The sequence below is a fragment of the Sander lucioperca genome, chromosome 8 (assembly GCF_008315115.2).
Source record: "Sander lucioperca isolate FBNREF2018 chromosome 8, SLUC_FBN_1.2, whole genome shotgun sequence".
Classification (NCBI taxonomy): domain Eukaryota; kingdom Metazoa; phylum Chordata; class Actinopteri; order Perciformes; family Percidae; genus Sander; species Sander lucioperca.
This window is the reverse complement of record NC_050180.1, coordinates 18,172,862-18,196,420: the sequence shown is the minus strand read 5'-3', so window position 1 is coordinate 18,196,420 and position 23,559 is coordinate 18,172,862. Positions and strand designations below refer to the sequence as shown.

The following is a 23,559-nucleotide window of genomic DNA, read 5'->3' as shown; positions in this document are numbered from 1 at the left end:
AGAAGCTCCCCCCCCCAGATTCACAGACAGATTACTACTGGCCGGCGGCCACATTCACATGCTGCCTCCCCACCTCCCGCCCCAACTATCAATTGTTGCCGCCTGTTGCTGATTGGCTGGAACTGTGTTTTGTGGCTCATGCGCTCCTTTCTGTTTGTTTTCCAATTACACAGCCAGGGCTGTGTTAATCCAATACACCTTTGTCAAATTTGTGATGTCACAACTATATATATATATATATATATATATATATATATATATATATATATATATATATATATATATATATATATATATATATAGTATAGTTGTAGGTAGAAAGTGCCGCTGCTGTTACAGTCATTCCACAGCAGCAATGACGGTGCAGAGGCCGAGAGCGCAGATGTGGAAAAAACCCACAGAGGCTGACCGATCAGAGGAGACAGAGCTTTTTACGGGAGGGGGGGGGGGGCTTAAAGAGACAGACACTAAAATTGAGCGTTTTAGACAGAGGGTAAAATACAGACTGACAGACAGTATGAGAAAAGTAATGTTTTTTTTTTTTACATTGAAGCATGTAAACATGTTCTAGTAGAAACCCAAATTGAAGTAGTAACCTGAAAATGAGCATGATATGGGACCTTTAAATAATCAAGTAACCCTTTCAGTTAAGTTTTGAGTTAAAAGGCGAAAAGTCACTAGTTACATAAATGTGATGTCAATTGTAAGTGTCATTCTCATTAAAAACAAAACAATATTTTGTTGTTGTAATCTGAGTGAATTTACCCTTTAAGTACAGGTAAAGCAGTTTGGTAACTTAAGGACTCCTACCTGCACCAACTCTCTATATTAGAGAGTTGTGTGACTGTGGAGATATTCGCTGAATTTGACAAAAGGTGTATTGGATTAACATCACTTAATATACCTTTGATACATGTCAGGACTTTGTAGTATTAGTGTTTGTATATTTGTATGTTTGTTTCCACAAATCGCGTCTTTGCTGGCCTCCAGTGGTTTAACTTCACGTCTTCTGGCTGTGATGTACAAGGTGCACATGTTGACCACAACCATCAGTGATTGAGGGTGTCAGAGGTGAAACTGGCGTGAAACTTTTTTACTTTTTAAATTTGATTTCAATGTCTGTCAGACCGATTTTCATGATGTTGAAAGACTCACGTTGCTCTGACACTGAAATCTCCGTCGACAGACTCTCTCTGCTGTGTGCAGCCACAGCCTCAGATATTTTGGGACCTCCACTGCCCAAAGAGCTGGATGTGCTACTGCTCCTGTGGAGGAAGATAAAAACAACGACTGAGAGTCTCTCAAGTCTCTGAGGGTTTTTAATTGTTCCGCAATAAGGAATGTGTTGTACAAGGCTGATGATGCATCTGTATTGACTACATTTCTGTCAAATTCAAAGAGGGTGAACATCTTTCTGCTTTGCAAACTGTAAAGGAACCAAAAATTCTGCACACTGTTTGTCACATCAAACGTCAACTTCATTATAAAATAAAATGAAAACAAGCAACAAAGCTCTGCAATCACGCTTAATTGTTGATGCAATGATCCACAACATATTGACATGAAACTGAAGAAATATAGTTTCTAGCACAAATATTCTAAGGTTGCTGCTGCCAGGTGGGTTTGACTATGATGCCTGCTATCTATTTGTATTTAATTTGTATGAGGTACGGCATCATTTTACTTTTATTCAATTGGTTAGTAGTTGGTATAAGGCAGCCTTTAGAGGGTCCATTATCACATGCTTCAGGAATAAAGAGCTGCTGTATAAACAAAGTTGACAATTGTGCAGAAATGATCATTTCATGCTCAAATTAAAAAAACTTCCAACAAAATAATCAACACAATAAATGTGTTGGGGAGAACAAAAAAAGTTTCACAATGATTTTAAAGAGGCCTTTTATCTCCTTGTACTCCGAAATCACTCACCACTCATCAGTGAAGTCCAGCTTGATGGTGCTGGTGGTGGTTCCCTCTGAACTGTAGTGTAGGCTGAGGACTGGCTCTGCTGCACTGGGTCGACTGGTACCGCTCGAGGTGGAGGTGGTGGGAGCACTGGTGCTGACTGGTACAGAAGCAGGTTGATCAGGAGGTGAACCTGCAGCTTCTGCTGCTCCTGTGAGAAAGACACAGGCAAAGCAAGCAAGAATGATTTATTGTACAAAAAACTATTCTGATAGAAAAGCTTTGGGTTTAGAATTATTTTCCCCTGTTGTTCACAGCATGTAATCGGTTGTTTAAAAGCACATTAAAAAACATGCAACCTTCTGCTGCATCATTTCCCATTGATTTACAACACAAACATGCAGCGGACATTAACAGAGCGGACAAAGGCGGACACGCTGTAATGGACGACTATCACCAGCCACAGCAACAAGACAGAAACACATCAAGACACAAGAAACATCAAGTCAAAGCCCCTGAAGGATCGTTATTAGTCATGTAACAACATGGTTTATAGTAGATTTTTAAGGTGTTGGGGACAATTTATTTTTACCTCCTGAACCAAATAGTTCCCAATGAAGACTGATGACAGCGACATTTGTGTGTTATCAAGATTAGCATGTAAATAAGTCAATATTCAGATTTAATTTAACAGATTAAAATTGATTTAATTACGTAGATGATTGTAATGAATTATTATTATTATTATTACTACTGTCATTATAGCATCCTTCAGTCCAAGTCCCAGTAACTTGGGTCAGATAGACACACTGTCTCTCTGCAGGCACAGAAATGTGTCTGGATAGATAATGGGAGTAATGGGAAAGTAAAGTGGTGGACAGAGAGAAACAAGAAGCATGAAAACAACGACTGTGCAGAGGTTTGAGAGAAAGTTTTGTGTTGATGAGGGAGGGTAAAGAAGAAAAGTGGGGAGACGCACCCTGCTGTTCATCAAGAGTCATGGATCCCAGCTGTTTGTTAACCACAGATGAGGGGGAATCTGGAACACAAATGAGACCGACTAAGCATCTGACACAGAGCTCAAACCTGAGGGCTTAATACAAGTCAATGCGCACGACGGTTAAAAACGTCAAAGTCATGTTAAAAAGAAAGCGATCCAAGGCCAAGCAGGAGGAGCTGTAAAATCAGCCAAAGGAGAGAAAAGCTTCATCTGATCATTTCACATTCACTGTATGTGCAAAATGAGTATTAGAGATTAGTAAGTCTTGAACATTCACACATGCTAACACGTCCTGCTTAGAAATGGTTAATTCCTGCAATGTTACAATAACAGTCAAGCTCACTGTAAGACATCACAATGGAAAATACAAACATAATAATACGTGAATGTGATGACAATTGTACGTGTCATTCTCACGTTTGAATAAACCCGACTCCCTTTTATTTTTTTAAAGATTATTTTTGTGGGCATTTTTGTCCTTTATTTGATAGGAAGACAGGAAAGGAGAGAGAGAGGGAAAGGGAAATGCAGCAAAGGGCCGCGGGTCGGACCCGAACCCTAGGCTGCTGCGGTAACGTCTGAGCTTTAGTGGATGGGCACGCTCAACCAGGTGAGCTAACAGGGCGCCCACTGACTCCCTTTTTTTTAAGATTATATTTTGGCCATTTTAAGCCTTTATTATATAGGACAGCTGAAGATGTGAAAGGGGAGAGAAAGGGGGAATGACATGCAGCAAATCAACCAGGTGAGCTATCCAGGCACCGACTCCCTTTTACATCAAAGTCACAACTGTAATCTTACCGGGACAAACCTTTAACATCCTCTGAATTGAATTGAATATCGTCACATTACCATAAAGGCTCAGAGAGAATAAATGAAAGTCTTGTTTGCAATTAGAGCATTTTAAGAAATTCATCACTTAATTATCATCTTTGGTTCACAAAAAAAACACACAACCACAAAACACCGTGAATGCGCCACTTTTACAACATTAAAAGGTGAAATATTATGCAAAATGCACTTTTTCATGGCTTTTCTACATACATATGTGTCCCTGGTGTGTCTAGAGACCCCCTACGTATGAAAAAAGACCATCACTCTATAAAAAGGATTTCTCCCCTTGCAGTGTGGGGAAAAAGAGGTTTATAAACAAAAAAGTACTTTGAACAACCACAATAATCTGCATGTGAGAATAAGAATTATAAGTCATTATATGCTTGTGCACTGTCAGATGTTAGAAAATAGGCAGCTGAATTTGCTCTCTAATAAATAATTAAACTGAAAAAACGTACATGCACTTTGAATCGGCGGAGAGCTCACAATGGTCATTAATTAACTCCAAAATAAGTTTGAAAAACCATCACTGATGCAGCCTGATAGAGAACTAAGAAAACTCTCCTCCCTTCACATCATTACTTTTCAACTTGAAGCTATTTGTGCACAAGAAGAGTATTGTGGCTCTTTCTGTGGAGGTTCTGAATAAAGCCACAGGGAACATTTACGTAATGGACACCCACAGTACGTCTTATAGACAAAAAGGATTTTTCACTTCTTTTTTTTTTTAAAGATTATTTGTGGGCATTTTTAGGCCTTTATTGACGGGACAGCTGAAGAAATGAAAGGGGAGGGGATGACATGCAGCAAAGGGCCGCAGGTCGGAGTTGAACCTGGGCCCACTGCGTCGAGGAGTGAACCTCTATATATGGGCGCCCGCTCTACCAACTGAACTATCCGGGCGCCCAGCTTTTTCACTTTAACAGGCACAGTATAGATAAAGCCAGTAATATCCCATGGCTGAAAAGGGCTTTAGTTATGATTTCCAAGTTTGATTGAGATCAAACCAAAGTGAATCAAGCCCAAAAGTACAGACAGCTGATCAGTTTATATCATTAAAACATGAGTGAACAACCACATGAGTCCTGAGGACGCCAAAGCAGAGCTGGTGCCACTCAGGTGAAAACTCAAGCAACAAGTGGAGCGATGGAGTGAGAGCATTAGTGAGTGAGGGGCTGAGCAAACAGTGGAGAAGCGACAGTGATCGCTACAGAGGTTAATAAGTAGAAGGTGTATTATTAGGGAATGGGAAGAGGATCACTGTGATATTTGTGGTCAGTTCTAGCAAGGCTGGGTCTATCTGGAGACTAACTGTCTCTACAAACAAGACATGTCTGCTTTTCCTACATAGAGGGTAAGATCGTAGGGGAGGGGGCCCAGGCAAACAGCCTGTATGGAGGGGAGGTGGGGGAGCTCAGAGGGGAGGGTAACCTGTAGGGGGATGCATCTCAGCGGCAGCAGCAGTAGTAGCAGCTCTTTCTGACTGTCTCTCAGGGGCTGCAGAGGAAGAAGAAGAAGAAGAAGAACGGGCAGCTCGCTGACCCTGTCCTGGTGGGTCGCCCAGACGAAGTAACCTCTGCAAACGCCTACACACTATACTTATGGGCAGCCGATTAGGACCGTACTCTGATAAAGAGGCAGAGGAAGAGAGGGAGAGTGAATGCACGATTAGAAGACTGAGAGGAAGGATGTGAGGAGAGGATTGAGAGCAGAGGGACAGGAAAATAAATGAGGAGAAGGACAACAGGATGCTGAAGGAAAAGAGAGTGAAGTGAGGCTGCTGCTTGAGTGGAGTGGCTCCAACACACACACACACACACACACACACACACACACACACACACACACACACACACACACACACACACACACACAGGGGAGTTGATCTAACTCACTGTACTGAAGACAAAAATTTGAACTGCTGTTTTTGTGTACTTTATCAAAGTGACATTTGTGTGCGTTTGTTCTCCTACCTGAGAGAGTGGTTTCTGGCGTGGGCGTGGGCGTGGGCGTGGAGGTCCCGGCCGTGTCGGCCTGACTCCTCTGTTGGGAGTCAGGCGAGGAGGTGAGGGGGGAGGAGGAAGGGGCCGAGCTCTCCACTGATGAGGAGCTGGAAGGAGGAGGTGCTGTGACCGTTGATGACGACCCTGAGGAGGAAGAGGAAGTGGATTTAGGCATGGTGGCAGCGGCGGCGACAGGACCGGCAGGTACCTCCGGGCCGTTTGAGCCCACAGGCCTCTCTGGGACGCTGGACTCCTGACTGGAGCCAACGGCAGGGGCAGCTGGAGTGTTCGAGGCCCCCTCTGGACCGACAGCTGTTCCTGATACAAGAAAAGAAATAGATGTTTACAATCTCTAGGATGAACGGATTACTTTTTAATTAAATTCTAATAAAATCTCACAAAATACAACTCTAAACTCCACCTGCATTGTAAGATATTAATACTTTATGTACAGTTTCACTCTGCATTTGTGGTGCTGACACATATTAGGTAAATGGATCCATAGTCACACCTCTTGCTATCACTGCAAGAGGCTGGTGTTTGCAAATTGTTTGACTAATTTTCAACTGTTGTCCTTTTCTTGTTAACAACCAGCACTATCTTATACAACAATAAACACATTTTATTATTTATAATTAAGTAATGTTAAAAAAATATGCTAACAGACAAAAAAACTGTAATAAATAATGACATGCAGCAGTCCATGCACCCCTGTAATTTATTTAAAAAAAATGTTTATGGTATTTGTGTGAAACATCTGAGTCAAAATGTGAAGATCTATGTTTACAATTTTATAGTACATTTATTTAACGCTTATTTGTAGAGGGAAAAGTATATAGCATGAGCAAATGCCACACAGCACAGCATTTATAGCCTAAGCTAATTTGCACCAACTCAACAACAAAAATACAAACAAATCCGCACAAAACTCACACATCAACACAACAACACACACATACACAAGGACTTTTAGAGTGTCTGATTTGCTGAGTGTTGCCAGTTTTTCAAAGACGGAGTACCAGTCAATGTCTCACCTCTGGCTCGTGTCTGAGGTCGAGTTCCTCTGCTGCCCTGAGCTTCGCTGGCCTCCTCAAACCAACGAGACAACATGTCTGACATCCTCTGCATCAGAGACACGTTTGGGCTCTGCTCTCCTGCAAGAGCGCAGGAGAAACATGTTCACGCTGGACGTAAGAAAAGAAACATGACAAAGTCGAATATGTTGGGACAATATTGCAATATCGATCCCGACTCCACACAACATAGTTTAAAGAACTGCTGCTTCTCATGTGGGCCCTTAGAAATAAAATGCAACTGTTAATTTGAGAAAATATTGATTCAGTGACTCAGACTTATGTTTTGCAATTTGGACAATTTCACCCAGTGACGACTAAAGGGGAAACAAAGTGGAATAAAGGTGTGTTTGATATGCAGTTATTGTGACACTGACATTGAAGTCGAACACAGACACGGTTTTCCGTGAAGGAGCAAACTACTTTTTGGTGGAGGCATCACATTTGTAACTGTTTACGTGTTTAAGTCGACAAGTTGCACAGCTCACTAAATATTGAATGTGAATGGAGAGAAATTGTTATGCTTTAATTTAGCAGCCTTGCAAGAAAATGTAATTATTAGTTAACTTTTATATAATAAAAGATTAAGGAAAACATCTAAATGGCAAAAAACAGGTAGGATTCAACGATACATTTTTAACATGGGGGGCGGGGTGTTGTCTCAGAGCCTCAATCCATAATTTCAGATCTCTGCTTTAAACTTACTGAGCAGGAACGTGTACATGTCAGTTGCTGTACTGATCGCTCTGATCTTACCGTCTCTCTCTCTCTCACTCTCAGGACGAGCTCGGGGTCCAGTGTCAGACCAGTCACCTCGCAGACGGAGGCGCTTCACTGGAGGCTGCCTCAGCTGTAACACACACACACACACACACACACACACACACACACAGAGAAAGAGAGAGAGATTAGCAGTTTGTCAGTCAAAGCATGGTCAAAAATAGCTCCGCCGCCAGAGCAAAACACTGCTCATCTCTGTCAGTGTCCTCTTTAAAGTGCCCCCTCCCTTCTGGCTGCATGACTGAGGTTGCCACCACTTTCCAGTCCCCTGGCTCTCTTTGCAGGGCAACAGGCTGCAAGCCAGAAATAGAAAAAGGGGGTCTTAGTGCAGGGACTATCAACTGCTTTATGCAGGAAATGTCATTAGGTCTGGTTATAGGCTGGAGGTGGTGAAAAGGAGCAGAGGCTAACAGAGATAGCAGAATAAATCAAAGAGCAAAATCCCCTGAAGAAATTAGGTTACAGGTGGAGAAAAAAGGAGAGAGAGAGAGAGAGAGAGAGAGAGAGAGAGAGAGAGAGAGAGAGAGAGAGAGAGAGAGAGAGAGAGAGAGAGAGAGAGAGAGAGAGAGAGAGAGGTAATGAGCCTTTTCTTCCGTCCCCTCCACTTCAGCCTGAACTATTTTAAAGGATAGAGGAACACTGCCTGCGTCGGACGCTGTATTTGGAAAGGAATGTGTGTGGTAGTTGCATCTCAACACAGCTGAACTCACCACGAGGCTTTGAAACACTGGCACCATGATGCAGCACATTCAGACACACATGAAGACCAGTGCTCGCAGTAAACACTTTCAAACAAAATGCTCACCCAAACAGAAATGATGACCCAGATACATTTGAGAAAAACACTTGAGAACATGTTTAGATTTGGTTTTAATCAATAATCCATTGTGCCTTTTCTTTCTCTATCACTGTGTCTCTTCCCCTCCTCTCCTCTGTTCCTCAGGGTCATTTTGCTCCACTCACTGCACTGCATCAGCTGGTGCAGATTTAGCAGTCTGCAGTAGACTTAGAGAAGCAGACAGCCACAACAAGGTCTCTTGTTGTGTTTGTTTACAGTATCAATAACATCCCTTTCACTGCCTACATGGAAGACTCTGCTTACACGTGCTTATGTTTATTTTCAAATAGTACCAATTGGGTACAGCTTATTAATACGTAGGATACGCAGGGTTTAATCATTTTAATGTGGAGTACATGGATGTTTAACGATACTATATATTTATATTAAATATAAATATATAGTATCGTTAAACAAGGAAAATAAATATAAATATTATTTATTTACCTGCTCACAAGCCCTTTCTGCAGCATTGATTTTCTCTGCATCACATTATTACTATACATTTCAATTAGAGCTGAACATAGTAGTCTATTAGCTAGTGTGTTAGCATGCTAACATTTGCTAATTAGCACTAAACACAAAGTACAGCTGGGGCTGATGGGATTGTCATCGGTTTTGCAGGTATTTGGTCATAAAAAAAAGTATTGCAAAAATTAACATTTTAACCTGATAATGGCACTTCATGTAAAAGGAAGGATCAGGAAGTTATTACAATTATTCCTGAGAGGAACGTATAGACCAATTTCATGGCAATCCCTCCAGTAGTTGTTGAGATACAGTATTTCATTCAAAACCACAAATGTGAACCTCATAAGAGGAAAAGGATAGCAAGGGGGGAAAAAAATCAGAGGATCACCAAATTCAGTAGGATTCATCCTCTGCGAAGCATGAATGTCTGTACAGAATTTCATGGCAATCCATCCAGTAGATGTTGAGATGTTTCAGTCTGGATAAAAGTGGTGGACTGACCGGCCAACAGACTGCCATTTCCATGTCATAGCTACAAACATACAGTTCCTATCAGGACTCATGTGATGTTATGAGAGCTGCATGACAAGAGTCATCACTGTCACTCACCTCCTCCCTCCTCTCCTCAGACGGGCCCTTCAGCTCTCGCGCCTGGTCATCTTTAGGGTTGAACAGGTAGATGTAATCAGACGAGTAGCTGACCAGAACCTCCTGACCGTCCTCGCTGTAGCACAGAGAAGTCACGCGACACGACTTGTTGGACAGGTGAGCGGGAACAAACCTCACGCACATGCCCGTCGTCCCCCGGCCCATGTAGTTACCTGCGGATGAGAAAGAGAGTCTCTAACTATCTGGTTGATAAGCTGAAGAGATATGCCTCTGGTGGGGCCTTCAGATCATCATACTCTCTGTTGCTCACTATTCCAAAAGCCAAGACAAAGTTCTGGACCAAAACTGTGAAATTCTTTGCCTCGGATTCTGAGGACAGCTTTAATGCTCTTTAAAACTTTCTTTGTATGCATTTTAAAGTTTTAACTCACCAAGACCAACAAAAATTTCACATTAATGTAGAGCTCAGATTTTAAAATGACTACTATATAGTACTAGGGCCAAAATACAGCTCTGATCTACTGCTACGTTATGAACCATAACCATTCACTTTTTATAATTTTTGCATAAAAACTCCCAGAAAACTTGAGGTCTGCTCCAAACGTCTGTCTGTTTGTTTGCCAATGCCTTTTAATATATGATACACTAAATTATGTTTGCTCATTTATTATCACATTTTAGCCAACTGACATCCAAGTGAGGTTTTAAATTACATTTTATTGGATAAATGTATAGATCCCAAAGTTTAAGATATGTCATTCAATTATTGAAATATCAAAAATGTTTTACATGAAGACAAAGAGAGGGATTTTGATATTAAAACATATATTTAACATACTAAGAGATAAGTGAACAATTAACTCACTAAACAAGTATGAATATACATACAATATATAAGAACTTGGAAAATGTATTTTGCTTTTTACTGTGTCTTTAATATCTTTATTATGGCTTATGTAAAGCACTTAAACTGTTGTTTAAATTGTCTTTTCTTTCCTTTCTTTGGTGTTCACTCTTTGAGCATAAACATGTATTATATAGGGATCGTATATAGTACGAGGGATGCTCTATAAATAAAGTTTCTAATGTATTCTAGTTGTCAGGAGCATTTCAGAATAAGAGAATAAAATCATATTTGTGTAAACATCTAATAATAGACACAGGGGAGCAGACACAGCACAGCAGGATGGGACTAAACACCCAGAGAGGAGCCCCTCAAACCTGCTTCATCTGTAAGCTAAGCTTAACTTAATAATAACGGCTAATAACAAGAATATTATGTCAACAAAAATAAATATTAATATAAATAGTCTTTTATTGCTATATTTTTTTCCTTCTCAAAAACAACTGTAGTGACATCAAACATACAGTGAGCCTAAAAGTCAACGTGAATCTATAACATCATTAAATATAAAGAAAGAGGAAGCTGAGTGAAAGATATCCGCCTGCAGGACAGTTTACCTGTCGCTCTGGTGCCCAGCATGCGTCTGTCGTAGATCCGCACTGAGCTGTCAGAGCAGCCAACAGCCAGGTAGTACGGCACCAGAGGAGAAATGGATATAGAGGTTGCTGCCCTTCGACAGTTTATCAGGATGTCCTGAAATCAAAGCAAACACAATGGCGCAGAGGTTTTAAAAACGAAAACAAATTATAAAGTCAATGAGCCCTTTTCTAAACTCAGCAGTAACAGAGGTGGAGTTTTAAGATTAAGAGTATTTACAGTCATATAGATTTGAGGACAGTTTTGTCCAGCTAATCAGCTCAGACAAAAATATTTTCAATAGGTTGTTTTCCAGCTGTGGACATCCACTTGTAACACTAACATGTTGTATGGTAATTAAGAGGGAGGGGTAACAGAGTCTGGTAAAATTACTCTGACAGTCTTAAGGTCACGCGTACCGAGCTCCAGCAGGAAATAGGAGAAGATGCAACGCAATATAGAGGGCACAGTTTCGCACGCGCACGCACACACACACACCCCAGAGATAGACTGGAATTACTCCAGTCAGCGATGCTGAGGTCAAACTCATTTAACTAAAATTTACCAAATTAATACCAATTCCAACAGCCAATAAAGAAAATATATCAACAAAATGCAAAAAAGAAAATACATAAATAAAAGGAGGTAGAATGAAAATAAGATGTAAGACACTTGAGGAAACTAAGTGATTTAGAAAGAAATATTCATTACGCACTATTATGTATTAAACATTTTAAAGAACAAAAACGCTGGGGAAAAAAAATATTTTATCGACCACAGCGTGCCAGTTTTTCCACAACAAAAAGAACTAACAGATCCCCAAGTAACCATACACTAGTGATACTGAGACCCCCCCTCAGTGTCAATTCATGATGCATCACCAACTGAAAGGATAAAAAACATCCCAGCTGTCACCGTACATCTTTGCAGTCTTCTTTAGTGCAGCTCGTCTTCGTGCGGAGGTCAAACCATCGCACCGTGCCGTCCTCCCCACACGACAGAAACGTGTAGGGGTCGTTTGGTACCGTCATAATCTGACAAAACAAAAAGAGAGGCTGAGGTTAGGAGACAGAAACCACAAAGAAGAATCTCATGTATGCTCTGTGATATGTTTGACCAGCGTTTCTCGTGTTCAGTACCTCATAAGCTGTTCCATAATGGCAGGTGAACTGACACTGTCTGTTGTGCTCAGGACTCTTCTCAGTGTTGGTGTAGTAGATGATGCCGTCTCCGGAGCAGGAGATGATCTCCTGATCGTTAGTGTGGGGCATGAACTTAGCGCTGAAGATATTCGCCCGGTGACCTGAACGTATGGACTTCTTGACCTGAGGAAGAGAAAATACATGATGGCTGAATGGGAAGTAACTGACGAAAGGTAACCTCCCAGGTCCCACGTCATCACCTAAACACACACACTTCCTGCACAGAGTTTATTTGGGTGCTCTGCTTCAACAAAAATAAGAACTGCAATGTGTTTGTTTCCCCTAAAACAATTTCAGGGAAAGGTGGTGTTTCCGTGGTATAAAAAGTGATATTCTAATCATTTTCAACTTAAAATTAATGACAAACATGAATCTTTAATAATAAAAAAAATCTTTATTTTAGAATCTTTATTAATAATAATAAAAATATTAAATCTTTATTTCAGACTCACAAGTAGGTCCATAACAGGAAATATATAAAAATATACATCCATACAAAATACTATACATCTGTCATATTAAAAATTTGTGTGCAAGCTGTCATGCCAGCGTTTTCTGAAGCAGCTCTTCCTAGGACGTAATAGAGCCTCTATGATGCTATGAATTACAAGTTTTATTTATTTACAACTAATGAACTGAGCTGCTGACATGTTTTGGGGCAAAACCTGCATCAGGGAATCGCCAAAATGATCAAAACATGAGATGGGTCTTACTCTTTCTTTCTCTATTTTGAGGAAACAAACACATTTATATCAATTTCAAACCTTATAGCACATGAACTACAGCTGTGAAAACCGCTGACACTGAACTAAACTACACATTGGGACCCGTCCTATTAGTACCTGTAGTGTTTCTAAGTCACCGACAACACCAGCTGCTACAGTCGCTTTTTGTTTTGATTTGGCTTTTCTTTAAATCAAGAAATATTTTATTAAATATATATATAATATTAATAATAATAATTGACTAATATCCAGCACCCAAAACTCTCATGCCAACTGAGCTACAAGTGGTTAAATGACAAACAGCTGTAAAAAAGTCAACTTCATCTGCTTTTTGTTCATAGACAACTTTATTGATGACAACCTACCTTTTTGTTGTACGGGTTGGAGATAACCAAAAAGGTGTCGTCTGACCCCGACAGGAGATATTCACCTGTGTCGTTCCAAGATATAGTGTTGACCTGTGGAGAGGATTAGTAACTCCGATTATGCAAAGATACAGATGTTTGCGGTTTCCATTAGTGCTGAAAGGATTAGTTCATTAATGGATTTGACTTTGACTGACAGAAACAAAAAATCAACAACTATTTTGAACTAAACTGAAACTTTGATTCCAGCTTCTCAACTCTAAGTACTTTCTTATTTTCTTTCATTTGATATCATTGTAAACTGATTAAAAAAATAACAAGCATTTTGAAGACGTCAATCTGGGAAAATGTGACAATTTTATAAAGCCAGAGGCTCCCAACCTGGGGGCTGTACCCTCATCAGGAGTCGCAAGATAAGTCTAAGGGGTCAGGAGATGATGATGAAGGGAGGAAATAAGAAAACAAAATGTTCCTACATAGAATTACATTTATTTTTCTGTATTTTCTCTAATCTGTGCTTTGATTGTGAAATGTTGCTATAGTTTCACCAATTCAGGCTTAAAGAATTATTTAAATGGAACAAAAAAACTAAATCAACTGAACTACTCACAATACATTACCATGCACCTTAAAGTGCCCATATTATGAAATGTTATGTTATTTTGTGTCTCTGATACAAACTTGGAAAAAAACATCCATGCTGTTTTGAGTGATATACGGGTTTCTGTATATAACCTGCCTTCAGTCTCCAGGTGAACTGTTCAAAATCTGCAGGACGTCACTACGTCACTAGCCGAAATGACTCGTTCTCAATGGCAAAACACTGCTACAACACACACAAGTTCACCATAATCTACAAAAGAACTACTTACATGTCCCTGTTCTGCAGGTATTTCACGCAAAGCTGGAAGTGCACCCTCGTTTAGAAGAAGTCTCCCGGCTAATCCTGCCTTGTACTGACTGAAGTTAGAGAAACAGCTAGCTAGCTGATGTGATCCTTACCTAGCTACTGCGCATGTGCGACTCGCAACAAAGATGGTACAGAAGTGAGATGTCTCACTCTGTAGCTAAAACAGAGAGCTCAACACACAGGGTGAAAAGAGGAGCTGCAGCAATGTGCAGTACAACAAAAATATGGTGTTTTTTGAAAATTAAACCATGTAAACCTATTCTGATATAACCTCTAAATACAATTATGGTCCCTAGGACGTCCTTCTTCCTTTATCTTCGCTTAAGATCAGCCATAAAATGTTATGGAGTACCATGGGGGAACAGTCTTGAGATGCACCCAATCATTAAATGGCTTGTTGATTCTCCTGTGAGAGGACTAGTGTCCAGGATTTATGCTAAACTGATGCAAGTATCTGTAGGAGAACTCCCAATAGTAAAGAAATGGGAGCGAGAGCTGAGCCCGGAGGGGAACGTAATTAATTGGGAGACAGTTTGGGACAACATTTCCCACTGTTCCAAGAACCCAAATCACCAGCAGATCCACTTCAACATATGTCATAGGACATATTGGACTCCTCAGAAGAGATACGTCTCTAAAGTCATTCCCACTCCCTATTGCACGTTCTGTCAACCTGAACAAACTGGAACTTTCTTGCATATGGTCTGGGAGTGTGAACAGGTGCATGAGTTCTGGCATAAAATATCATCAATAATATCTGATGTGATAGGATGTCCAATTCCTACTGACCCAATTGTTTTGTTACTTAATGACGACTCTATATAACACCTGCTTGGGAGACAGAGGAAAGTTTGGCTAGCTGGCTCAACCGCAACCAAGAAAATGATAGCTCAACGCTGGCTTCCCCCTCACTCACAGTGGTTGGCATACTTCCTGGACAAAGTTATGCTTGAGCTCTCTACAGCAAGGATTAACAAAGCCAAGTCATCAACTATACACCTATGGAAAAACGCAGCAGCACAGGTATCGGTCCTGGTGACCTCAACATCACAAGATTTAGAGGAGAGTGACTGGGCAAGGTGTGATTTCTGTTTTTGTTTATTCGTTTGTTTTTGTTTTCCTCGAGACCGCAGAGGGTGGGGGGTGGGAGAGGGTTTTTGTTCAATTGTATTTGTATGTTCTGTATGTTCTAAATATAAAAAAACAAAAAATTGATCTAAAAAAAATTTCAATAAAATACAATTATGAACCTGAAAATGAGCATAATATGGGCACTTTAAGGGTTCACAATCAAAAAAAAAAAAGGTTGGGAACCACTGAGGGTCTAATGTCCTTGTCCAATTTGAATTATTTTCATTAACATTCAACTGAAATCACTGTCAAATCATGGTCACACATATAATCCATCCACAGTTGGCTGTCACTCTGTGGATCAATATTTCATTAACCCCTGCTTGTTGCAGCTTCAGTGTTTTCATCATCACACTTTTGCTCTTCATTTCTACAGACTCTCACTGCTGCAATAAATGAAATTACACTGCCTGCCCGTCCGTTTACCACATCCTGCAACCTGAACCAGAGGCTGAATATTATAATACATTTTAAACTGAGAAAGTTTAATCGATTTTGATCATCTGAAGTAAAATGGTATCAGATTGTGAGGCGGAGTGTAGGTGAATCTATCTTGTCTTTCTCGTGTGATGAAAGATTTAGAGGCAGACGGTGAGACGAGGTGATCTAAATGTTTCATTGTGCCTTTTTTTAATCACAGGTCTACCTTGTGTAACAGCAGGCCAAAAGGCCAACAGTCTTCACCTTCTACAGGCAGATTGTATCAGGTCTGCTAAAAAGTACATCTACATTATATTTAGGGCTGTCAAAATAACGCGTTAATTTTGATGAATTAATCTGAGAAAAAATAACGTGTTAAAAAAAAATAACGCAGATTAATCCATTCCATATTGACGTTTGACCCGGAGCCGTTCTAGCCACCATTCGACTGTAAAATGAAGGAGGGAGACGATAATGTGCTGCCTGGATCATTAACTGGAACATTTACTTGTAAAAATCTTCTTCCTGGCAACCCTGGCTACCGAAATCTGGTGCCACTGATATGTCTGCACTCATCTCTGATGCTCTGAAACAGACGATACAAGCAACACAAACACCGCTGCATGTGACGCTAGTTAACACTATACTCAACAGCAGCTAACGTTAGCCTACCGCTAGCTAGTAGCTGGATTAAACACGGTTAAAATGCTGACAGCTAACGCTAAACGGTGTAAAGTTGTAATGTGTAATGTTTTACTATAGAGGATTCAACACCGGTGTCCGTACCCGATCCGTACCGCCTGTAAGATCCGTTCTGCGCATGCTCAGAAATTCAACGTGTTTTACGACACTGCCTGATCAGTTCTACGCTTGCGCACATCTCTATGGTTACCAGAAGAAAACATTAGACAGTGACAGTAGACCGTTATGATGGCAGAGATGAAGTTTACAAGGTGTTTGCTGGAGTTGCCTAAAGTATCTGTTAATGATATACGGAGGGTCGTCTGGCCATCCAGTACAACACCATGTAGCAAATTAAATAAAGACTTCAAATTTTACGTTTCATCATTTCTTTGCAACTTTGAAGGTAATTTGCTAACGCTAGCTAGCCTGAGCTAGAAGCCTTCCTTTGGTGTTTTAAGTCATGACTCCGTCCTGCTTCAGGTTAATCATGCTTGAAATAAAGTTTAATCATGTGTATACCTCTCACTTTATGTGTTTGTACTCTACTTATGAAAGTATCAGGTAAAAACAGGGCTACAAATGAGATCTCTGTGAGAGACCAGCTAACTCTTAGCAAACTATTATGTAGCTCAATGCTGGACATTTCACCCCTAATTCCGGTCACTTTACTTTATTTGTATTTGTTTAGTATTTGGTTTAGAAGCCTTTATTGGTGATTTTTTATAGGGCTGAACGATTTTTGAAAATAATCGAATTGCGATTTTTTTCCCAAATATTGCGATTGCGATTCGATATTCAATTATTTTTTTAAGCTCTTTGTCTTCTGTATTATTCAACAAAGACAAACAATAAATCATTTTATAGTATGAACAACGCACAATTACACACTAGACAGTTAAATAAGTAATAATATAGTGTGTGTATATATATATATATATATATATATATATATATATATTTACACACACACACACACACACACACACACACACACACACAAACAGTGTATTTTTTTTACAGTGCACAGAGAGGAGCTGCCTCCAGCCCCTCCCCCTCGTGAAGTTACGTGCTGCCGTGTGCACTTGTTCAGAGAGGCTATCGTTGCGTTAGCTAGTTGCTGGTGTTCTTGCCGTGGGATTAACTGTACCAAAGAATTTCTAATATGGGAAGAAGTTCCACTCTCTCGTTACTTCCGGCTTCTGAACTGGTTGCAGTTCCACCAGAGTTCCATATAGGGGGCGCTCACAGGCCAGTGCAGAATGAATGGGACTCTATGGAGCTATACCGCTCAAAATCCACTTTTCTCAGAATATAATTTTTTGTCTAGTAATTTGAATGTTGCATTTGAAAGGGGAGGCTAAGAAAATACACACTGCTGGGTGTTAGATTTTTTTAAAGTGGCTTTTTTGTTCTAAAAAGCCTTTTAAAATGTCAATGACGTCATAGACATATACGGCCAGAGATTCTGCTTTACGGCAAGCTCTGAGTCACTTCCTTTTTTCTCTCGAGGCATCGACAACACAGCTGACAGGTTAGACTCTCCCTGTTAATACACGTGCTAGAAAGAGGTTTGCTAATGTTTTAAAGACCACGCCGAAATATTCACTCTGACATTCTGGTTCTGCTTCGGATGCCGTCAAGCGGGATCTCCGATCGTAATCAGTCCTTCACTGACCAATCAGCATTCATTAGCAGAATGCTAGCGTGTTATGGGCAACAACGACTCAACCTGTAACAAATCGAAAGGGCATAAGTACTCGTTCATTCAACTTTTGACCTATAATCCATGTTGAACTTGCAAAAACTACAATCAAATCTGAGATTTCTCAACGACAATCAGGCGAAAGAGACAAATTTAGCCGTCTAGCTCCATAGGGTCCCATTCATTTTGCACTGGACCGCGATCACCCCCAGTGGAACTCTGGTGGAACTGCAACCAAAGTAGGTACAATGGGGCTTAATAGGGAGTGGAACGGCTTTCCGTAGACGGGCTTTGACTGTACTAATAAAACTGTTGAAACACCGCGGCCACGCTGCTGTGAAAGCTCCCCGAACGTCATTTATCAGTCTGATTGTTACCCCTCTCAGTGGCAGCTCCTCCACTCATATCTTTATAACGGAGCTAGCTAACTGCTAACCGGAGCTAACCGCTAATCAGAGCTAATTGTTGCCAACCGAGCCTTCAGTTCTGCGTGCCTGTATTCATTAACTGCATGTATGGACTCGAGCCCCAATAAAACCCTTCATTTTATTAAAATGGCTGTAAAAGTTTTAAACTACAACTCAGAGTTGTTTGAATGACAGAAATCTGCTCAAGGTACGACGTAGCGTTAGCGTGCTAAGTTGATGCTTTCTCTGCGGAGTGCAGACTGATTTGCTCTCGCGAGTCATGTGACCAAATCACAGCCTTTGCGATTAGGAAATCGCATTTTATCATATCGCGATATTATCGCAAATGCAATTAATCGTTCAGCCCTAATTTTTTACGGTACAAAGTCCTGCTACATACGTACATATATAGCCAGCTATATATGCTCCGCTATGTCGCGTTAGCACGCAGCTACAATAGTTAGCTATGAGTATGCTAACGTTAGATTGTAGTGGAACGAAGCAGCTTTCTAACGTCAAAAATCGCAGATAAAGGCTTCTGAACCAAACACTACACAATCGGACATGTTTCAGCAGGAATGTGACCCGGAATTGGGGAGAATTTAACAACATTGCCAGCTAAGATGACCGTTAGCATGTAGCTACTATAGTGTTTACTGCCGTTGGCATGTAGCTACTAGTGGTATACAGCATGGATGTATTAAGAGAACTGGATACAGTGTTCGGCGGGAAGCCCCGTACGTTCCAATGAGAGTGCTCAAAAGCGCATAAAGCAAACATGGAGCTCGGCTCTTCCGCATTGTTGGCCCATAACGCTGGTTGGCTCACGATGGGCATGCACACTAGCAACAATTTGTTTGCGTTGTCGTAGCAACCGGTAGCGACATGCGCGTTCATGAGCTTCTCTGTCGTGTCTCTTACAAGTGGCGAACTCATGAACTCGCCGTTTTCATTGTCTAAAATATTCACTAACGTTAAACATTGTTTTCGTTGTTCCCGATCGTTTACATGCTTAGCTAAATAAACGATAGATGTATTTAGCTAGACAACCAAGGAGATTTAATAATTATGTTGTGCTACTAGCTAGCTACCTACTAACTAGCGCTAGCTAGCTGTTAGCCTGCAGTTTCGTGAACAGAGTTCATCCATGGCTTCAGCTCTCATCCATGTTACAAGCTTTACAGCATACCGCCCTCGGATGTATTATAAGAGAGAACCAAGGCGATGTAATCACTATGTCTGTAGTAACGTTATCTAGGCATATAGCTAGCTATGTATAGATCTTAATACAGCCATGCTAGCTACCCCTGATGTTAGCAACTAGCTAGCTAGCCGATAGCCCGCCAGTTTGGGAAACGCTAATGACGTTACATCCACGTAGCTAACAGGCTTTACAGCAGCTACATACATACATCCCTGGGATGTATCATAACTTCATAAGATAATACCATGGACGTATTCATAGAACACATGGTGAATTACAACCATTAGCTATATCCATTATTACAGCTAGCTACATGAGCTAGGTAGAACAGTCATGTGAGCGGGCGGGCGCAGTCCCGTGGCTCTACTCGCGTCCACTATGCGCGTTCATCATCCCAAATTTAATAATTCTGGATTCGCTTCTAGTGAATGTTAAAAATGTTAAAAACGTGACGTTTTAAACAAGGACCCTTTCAGTGTTCGGGGTGGTTGATATACCCAGAAACAAATTATCCGCTGAAATATAGACGTTTCTTTCGCCATGCAAAGTCTATGTGAAAAGTCTTTCTGGGCCATGGGGTGCAGTACCACCGTTATCCGCTAAGCTCATGGTGGCTTTTAGACTTGACGCTCTTCCTGGGGGCTTGGTATACAGCAGTGGTGGCTAGAAGAGCTGTCATCCCGTCTTCGAAAGGACACTTAGCTATGTACGTTTACACTTCATCGCATTAATAATATACAGTCTATGGTTATTAGTCAAGACGAAGTATTAAAAGTAAAACATTAACATAAACAACACAACAACGACGTCGCTACACGGTTTTGGATCAGTGACAACAAGTCTTGATTGTGTGTATGACTATTGTATAATAAAGATTTAATACAAAAGTTGTGATGTTTGGTCGTAAAGTGTTTCAACGCATGCGTGGTACAAATCGCACAGGGACACTGTCAGTTTTCTACTACGTAATCATGCGCATGCGCAGAACGGATCTTACAGGCGGTACGGATCGGGTACTGACAACCGGTATGTAACAATCTGCAGCTGCCGTCGGAAAAACACGGACGGTGCGTTCATTGATACTGGTAAACTACAGCGTCATGGTGCATTTGAAGTTATTGTAAATGTACCTTTCCCATCTGGTGGTTGTTTTTGTTGTTCAACATTAATTTACTAGTGAAATAAGTTAATGTTATTATTATACATTATTATTAAATCATTTAATTTTGACCATATGGCCTTAGCAATAAACAAGCCGTTCTTTAATGTCACCAACTGTTGTTTAGTACCCTTTTTTTTTCTTTTCTTTTTTTACTTTCTTAAAACGTATCGGTTCAGGCACCGTTAATTATGTATGCGATTAATTTCGATTAATTAATCACAGAGTATGTAATTAATTAGATTAAATGTTTTAATCGATTGACAGCCCTAGTTATATTGTAATGTTTCCTAAAACTTGTTTAAACATTTTTACTGTGTCAACTGGGAATAAACTAGCCTGGTTGACACTAGACCCTTCTCAGTTCGCATAGCAAATCTCAAATTTGCCGGAAGTCCGTCAGGGTTTTCCCAGGCTAGGAATAAACTGCAAATCTCTCATTCTTCGACCAAAAACAGCAAGTTGTATTTTGCAACTGATACAACTACTACCCTGTTTCCACTAAATTCGCAATGTTTGGTATGGCTCCTTCTCACCCTTTCATACCACTTTAACCACCTCATACAACAGCTGACACGGTTGAGGCGTGCTGAGCCACCTATACAAAAACACTCAGACCATCCACTTACTGAGAGGATGCAGCGCACCACTGGGCAGTGTTGCAGTTTATTGAGGACAACAAAAGAAAAATGGGTGACAGCTTCACATGGCCAAACATTGTGTTTGTATGTGAGGTGTCTGGAGGGGTGTCTATCTCTATGTTTGGTGCATTTTGTAAAAAGAAAATTGAAAGTTTGAAAATAAAATATTTAAAAGAAAAATGCCACCCAAAAAAAAACAGATGTTCAGTTGGGTCTTCACCTTCAGTTAGGGCTGCAACTAACAATCAGTTCCATTATCAATGATTATTTGATTATTTATTCTATGAAATGTCTAAAAACAGCATAAATGAGCCCATCCCAGTAATGTCTTCAAATGTCTTGTTTTATCTGACCAAAACAAAAACAGAGAAAAGCAGCAAATCATCAGATCGGAGAGGCTGGAACCAGAGAATCTTTAGCATTTCTTTTTACTATTTTTGCTTGAAATATGGCTAAAAGTAACCGGGTTGGTCAGTAGTAGAGCAGGCGCACATATACTGAGAGGTTTATGCCTCGACGCAGAGGTCCAGGGTTCGAATCCAACCTGTGACACATGTCCTGCAAGTCTTCCCCCTCTCTCTCCCCTTTCTCACCTAGCTGTCCTGTCAAAAATTAAAGGCGGAAAAGCCCAAAAAAAAATCTTTAAAAAAAAAAGAAATATGGCTAAAACGAATATAGTTGCATTATTTTTCCGCTGATCCGACAAATCAATGAATCAGATCTACCTTCCATATCTGTGTCTTCTTTATCAAATATACCTCCACTCAAGATTGAAAGAGCTAATATATAAATAACATGCAATAAAAATGTTCCTCTAATCCTTTTGAGGCGAGGCGGGAATTGAAGTGACGCTCTCCTGTTTGCTGTGGTGTTTTGACCGGACTGACGTCCAGACTGATAGTGTGACAGAATGTGTGACTGTCAGCTTCAGGTTTCTCAGTGGTATTAACCACCTGGAGTTAAAGATCTGCTCTCTGTCAGACACTTGGGCTTCACAAAGTGGTCAAAAAAAGTGGCATGGTGTGTCTTTGCAAGACGACATTAACTAATAAAAAAACGAAAACAGATCAAACAATTTTGGGGCACTTACACAGCCATCATGTACATTCAGTGTCCCTTCAAGTTTCAGTCTCTGGACAAATTCTCTTCTACCTGTGAAAAAAAATAAAAAATGTAAAAGAATGACAGGATTTTGCTTTATTTCTTATCCTATTGAATGAATGAATGAATGAAAACCATCCATCCATCCATCCATCCATCCATCCATCCAATGGTAGTTCTGTAGACTGGTATTAAATATCACATTAAACATTTGGATTCAGTGTTTCCGTAGCATGTACTTATTCATGCAGGGGAAGCCTCCGTTGAACTTGCTTGTGCCAACAGATAAAAAAAGAGAAAAGATGCTGCTGATGGATGAGACTATAAATGCAGGAAAAAGTGGTCTGATAAGCCCATACTTATATCTTTCTGCTGTATCAGGAAATTAGTGAACAACATGTTCTCTGAACCGACAGCTCTTAAGAGAATAAAGTGACAATAAAACACACAAATTAAAAAGTAAGATTTGTTGGAGATTTGTGAGTTAGCAGCAGCATTAACCCAATTGTGAGGAAAAGACACTTACATTTTGATCTCTGGATCAATTACTCATTCGTTGTTAGAGGAGCCGCTTCAGGATGAGATGAAGTATCGCATTATCTAAGTCATAATTCTTTGGGTTCTTTCTTCAAAGAGTTATTACTCATCATGCAACAATAAAGTCATTTTGTGATACTTTTTCATCACTTTTCCTCTATCTATTTTTGGTACTTTTGCATCTCATTGTGGTCGACTCATTTTGGTTCTCTTTGTGATCATTTTGCAACTCTGTAGTCATTTTGTGTCTCTCTTTAGTTGTTTTGCGTATGTTCGTGGTCATTTAGCTTCTCTTTGTGATTTTTTTTCTTTTTTTTTTTTTTCCCCAGCAACATTTTGTGAGTTATGACCCCTGAGCCCTGGGCCCCTGTGCCTGAG

General features: G+C 40.4%; 1 protein-coding gene across 5 annotated transcripts in view; it reads right to left on the bottom strand.

Annotated features, from left to right (window-relative positions):
- dcaf6 (ddb1 and cul4 associated factor 6) overlaps positions 1–23,559 on the bottom strand; it is a 31,085-nt gene that overhangs the window by 4,234 nt on the left and 3,292 nt on the right. For 2 of the 5 annotated variants that reach the window (XM_031294837.2, XM_031294845.2), the window contains exons 2-14: positions 22,634–22,695; positions 13,286–13,378; positions 12,133–12,318; positions 11,914–12,027; positions 10,975–11,110; positions 9,514–9,725; positions 7,572–7,665; positions 6,777–6,896; positions 5,713–6,060; positions 5,171–5,365; positions 2,885–2,944; positions 1,930–2,116; positions 1,156–1,265 (exon numbers count right to left, since the gene is read on the bottom strand). In XM_031294837.2, coding sequence (XP_031150697.1) covers positions 1,156–1,265; positions 1,930–2,116; positions 2,885–2,944; positions 5,171–5,365; positions 5,713–6,060; positions 6,777–6,896; positions 7,572–7,665; positions 9,514–9,725; positions 10,975–11,110; positions 11,914–12,027; positions 12,133–12,318; positions 13,286–13,378; positions 22,634–22,695 — 1,917 coding nt within the window. The remainder of the gene's footprint in view (positions 1–1,155; positions 1,266–1,929; positions 2,117–2,884; positions 2,945–5,170; positions 5,366–5,712; positions 6,061–6,776; positions 6,897–7,571; positions 7,666–9,513; positions 9,726–10,974; positions 11,111–11,913; positions 12,028–12,132; positions 12,319–13,285; positions 13,379–22,633; positions 22,696–23,559) is intronic. The other 3 variants (XM_031294853.2, XM_031294862.2, XM_036004228.1) reach the window with 3 other exon arrangements.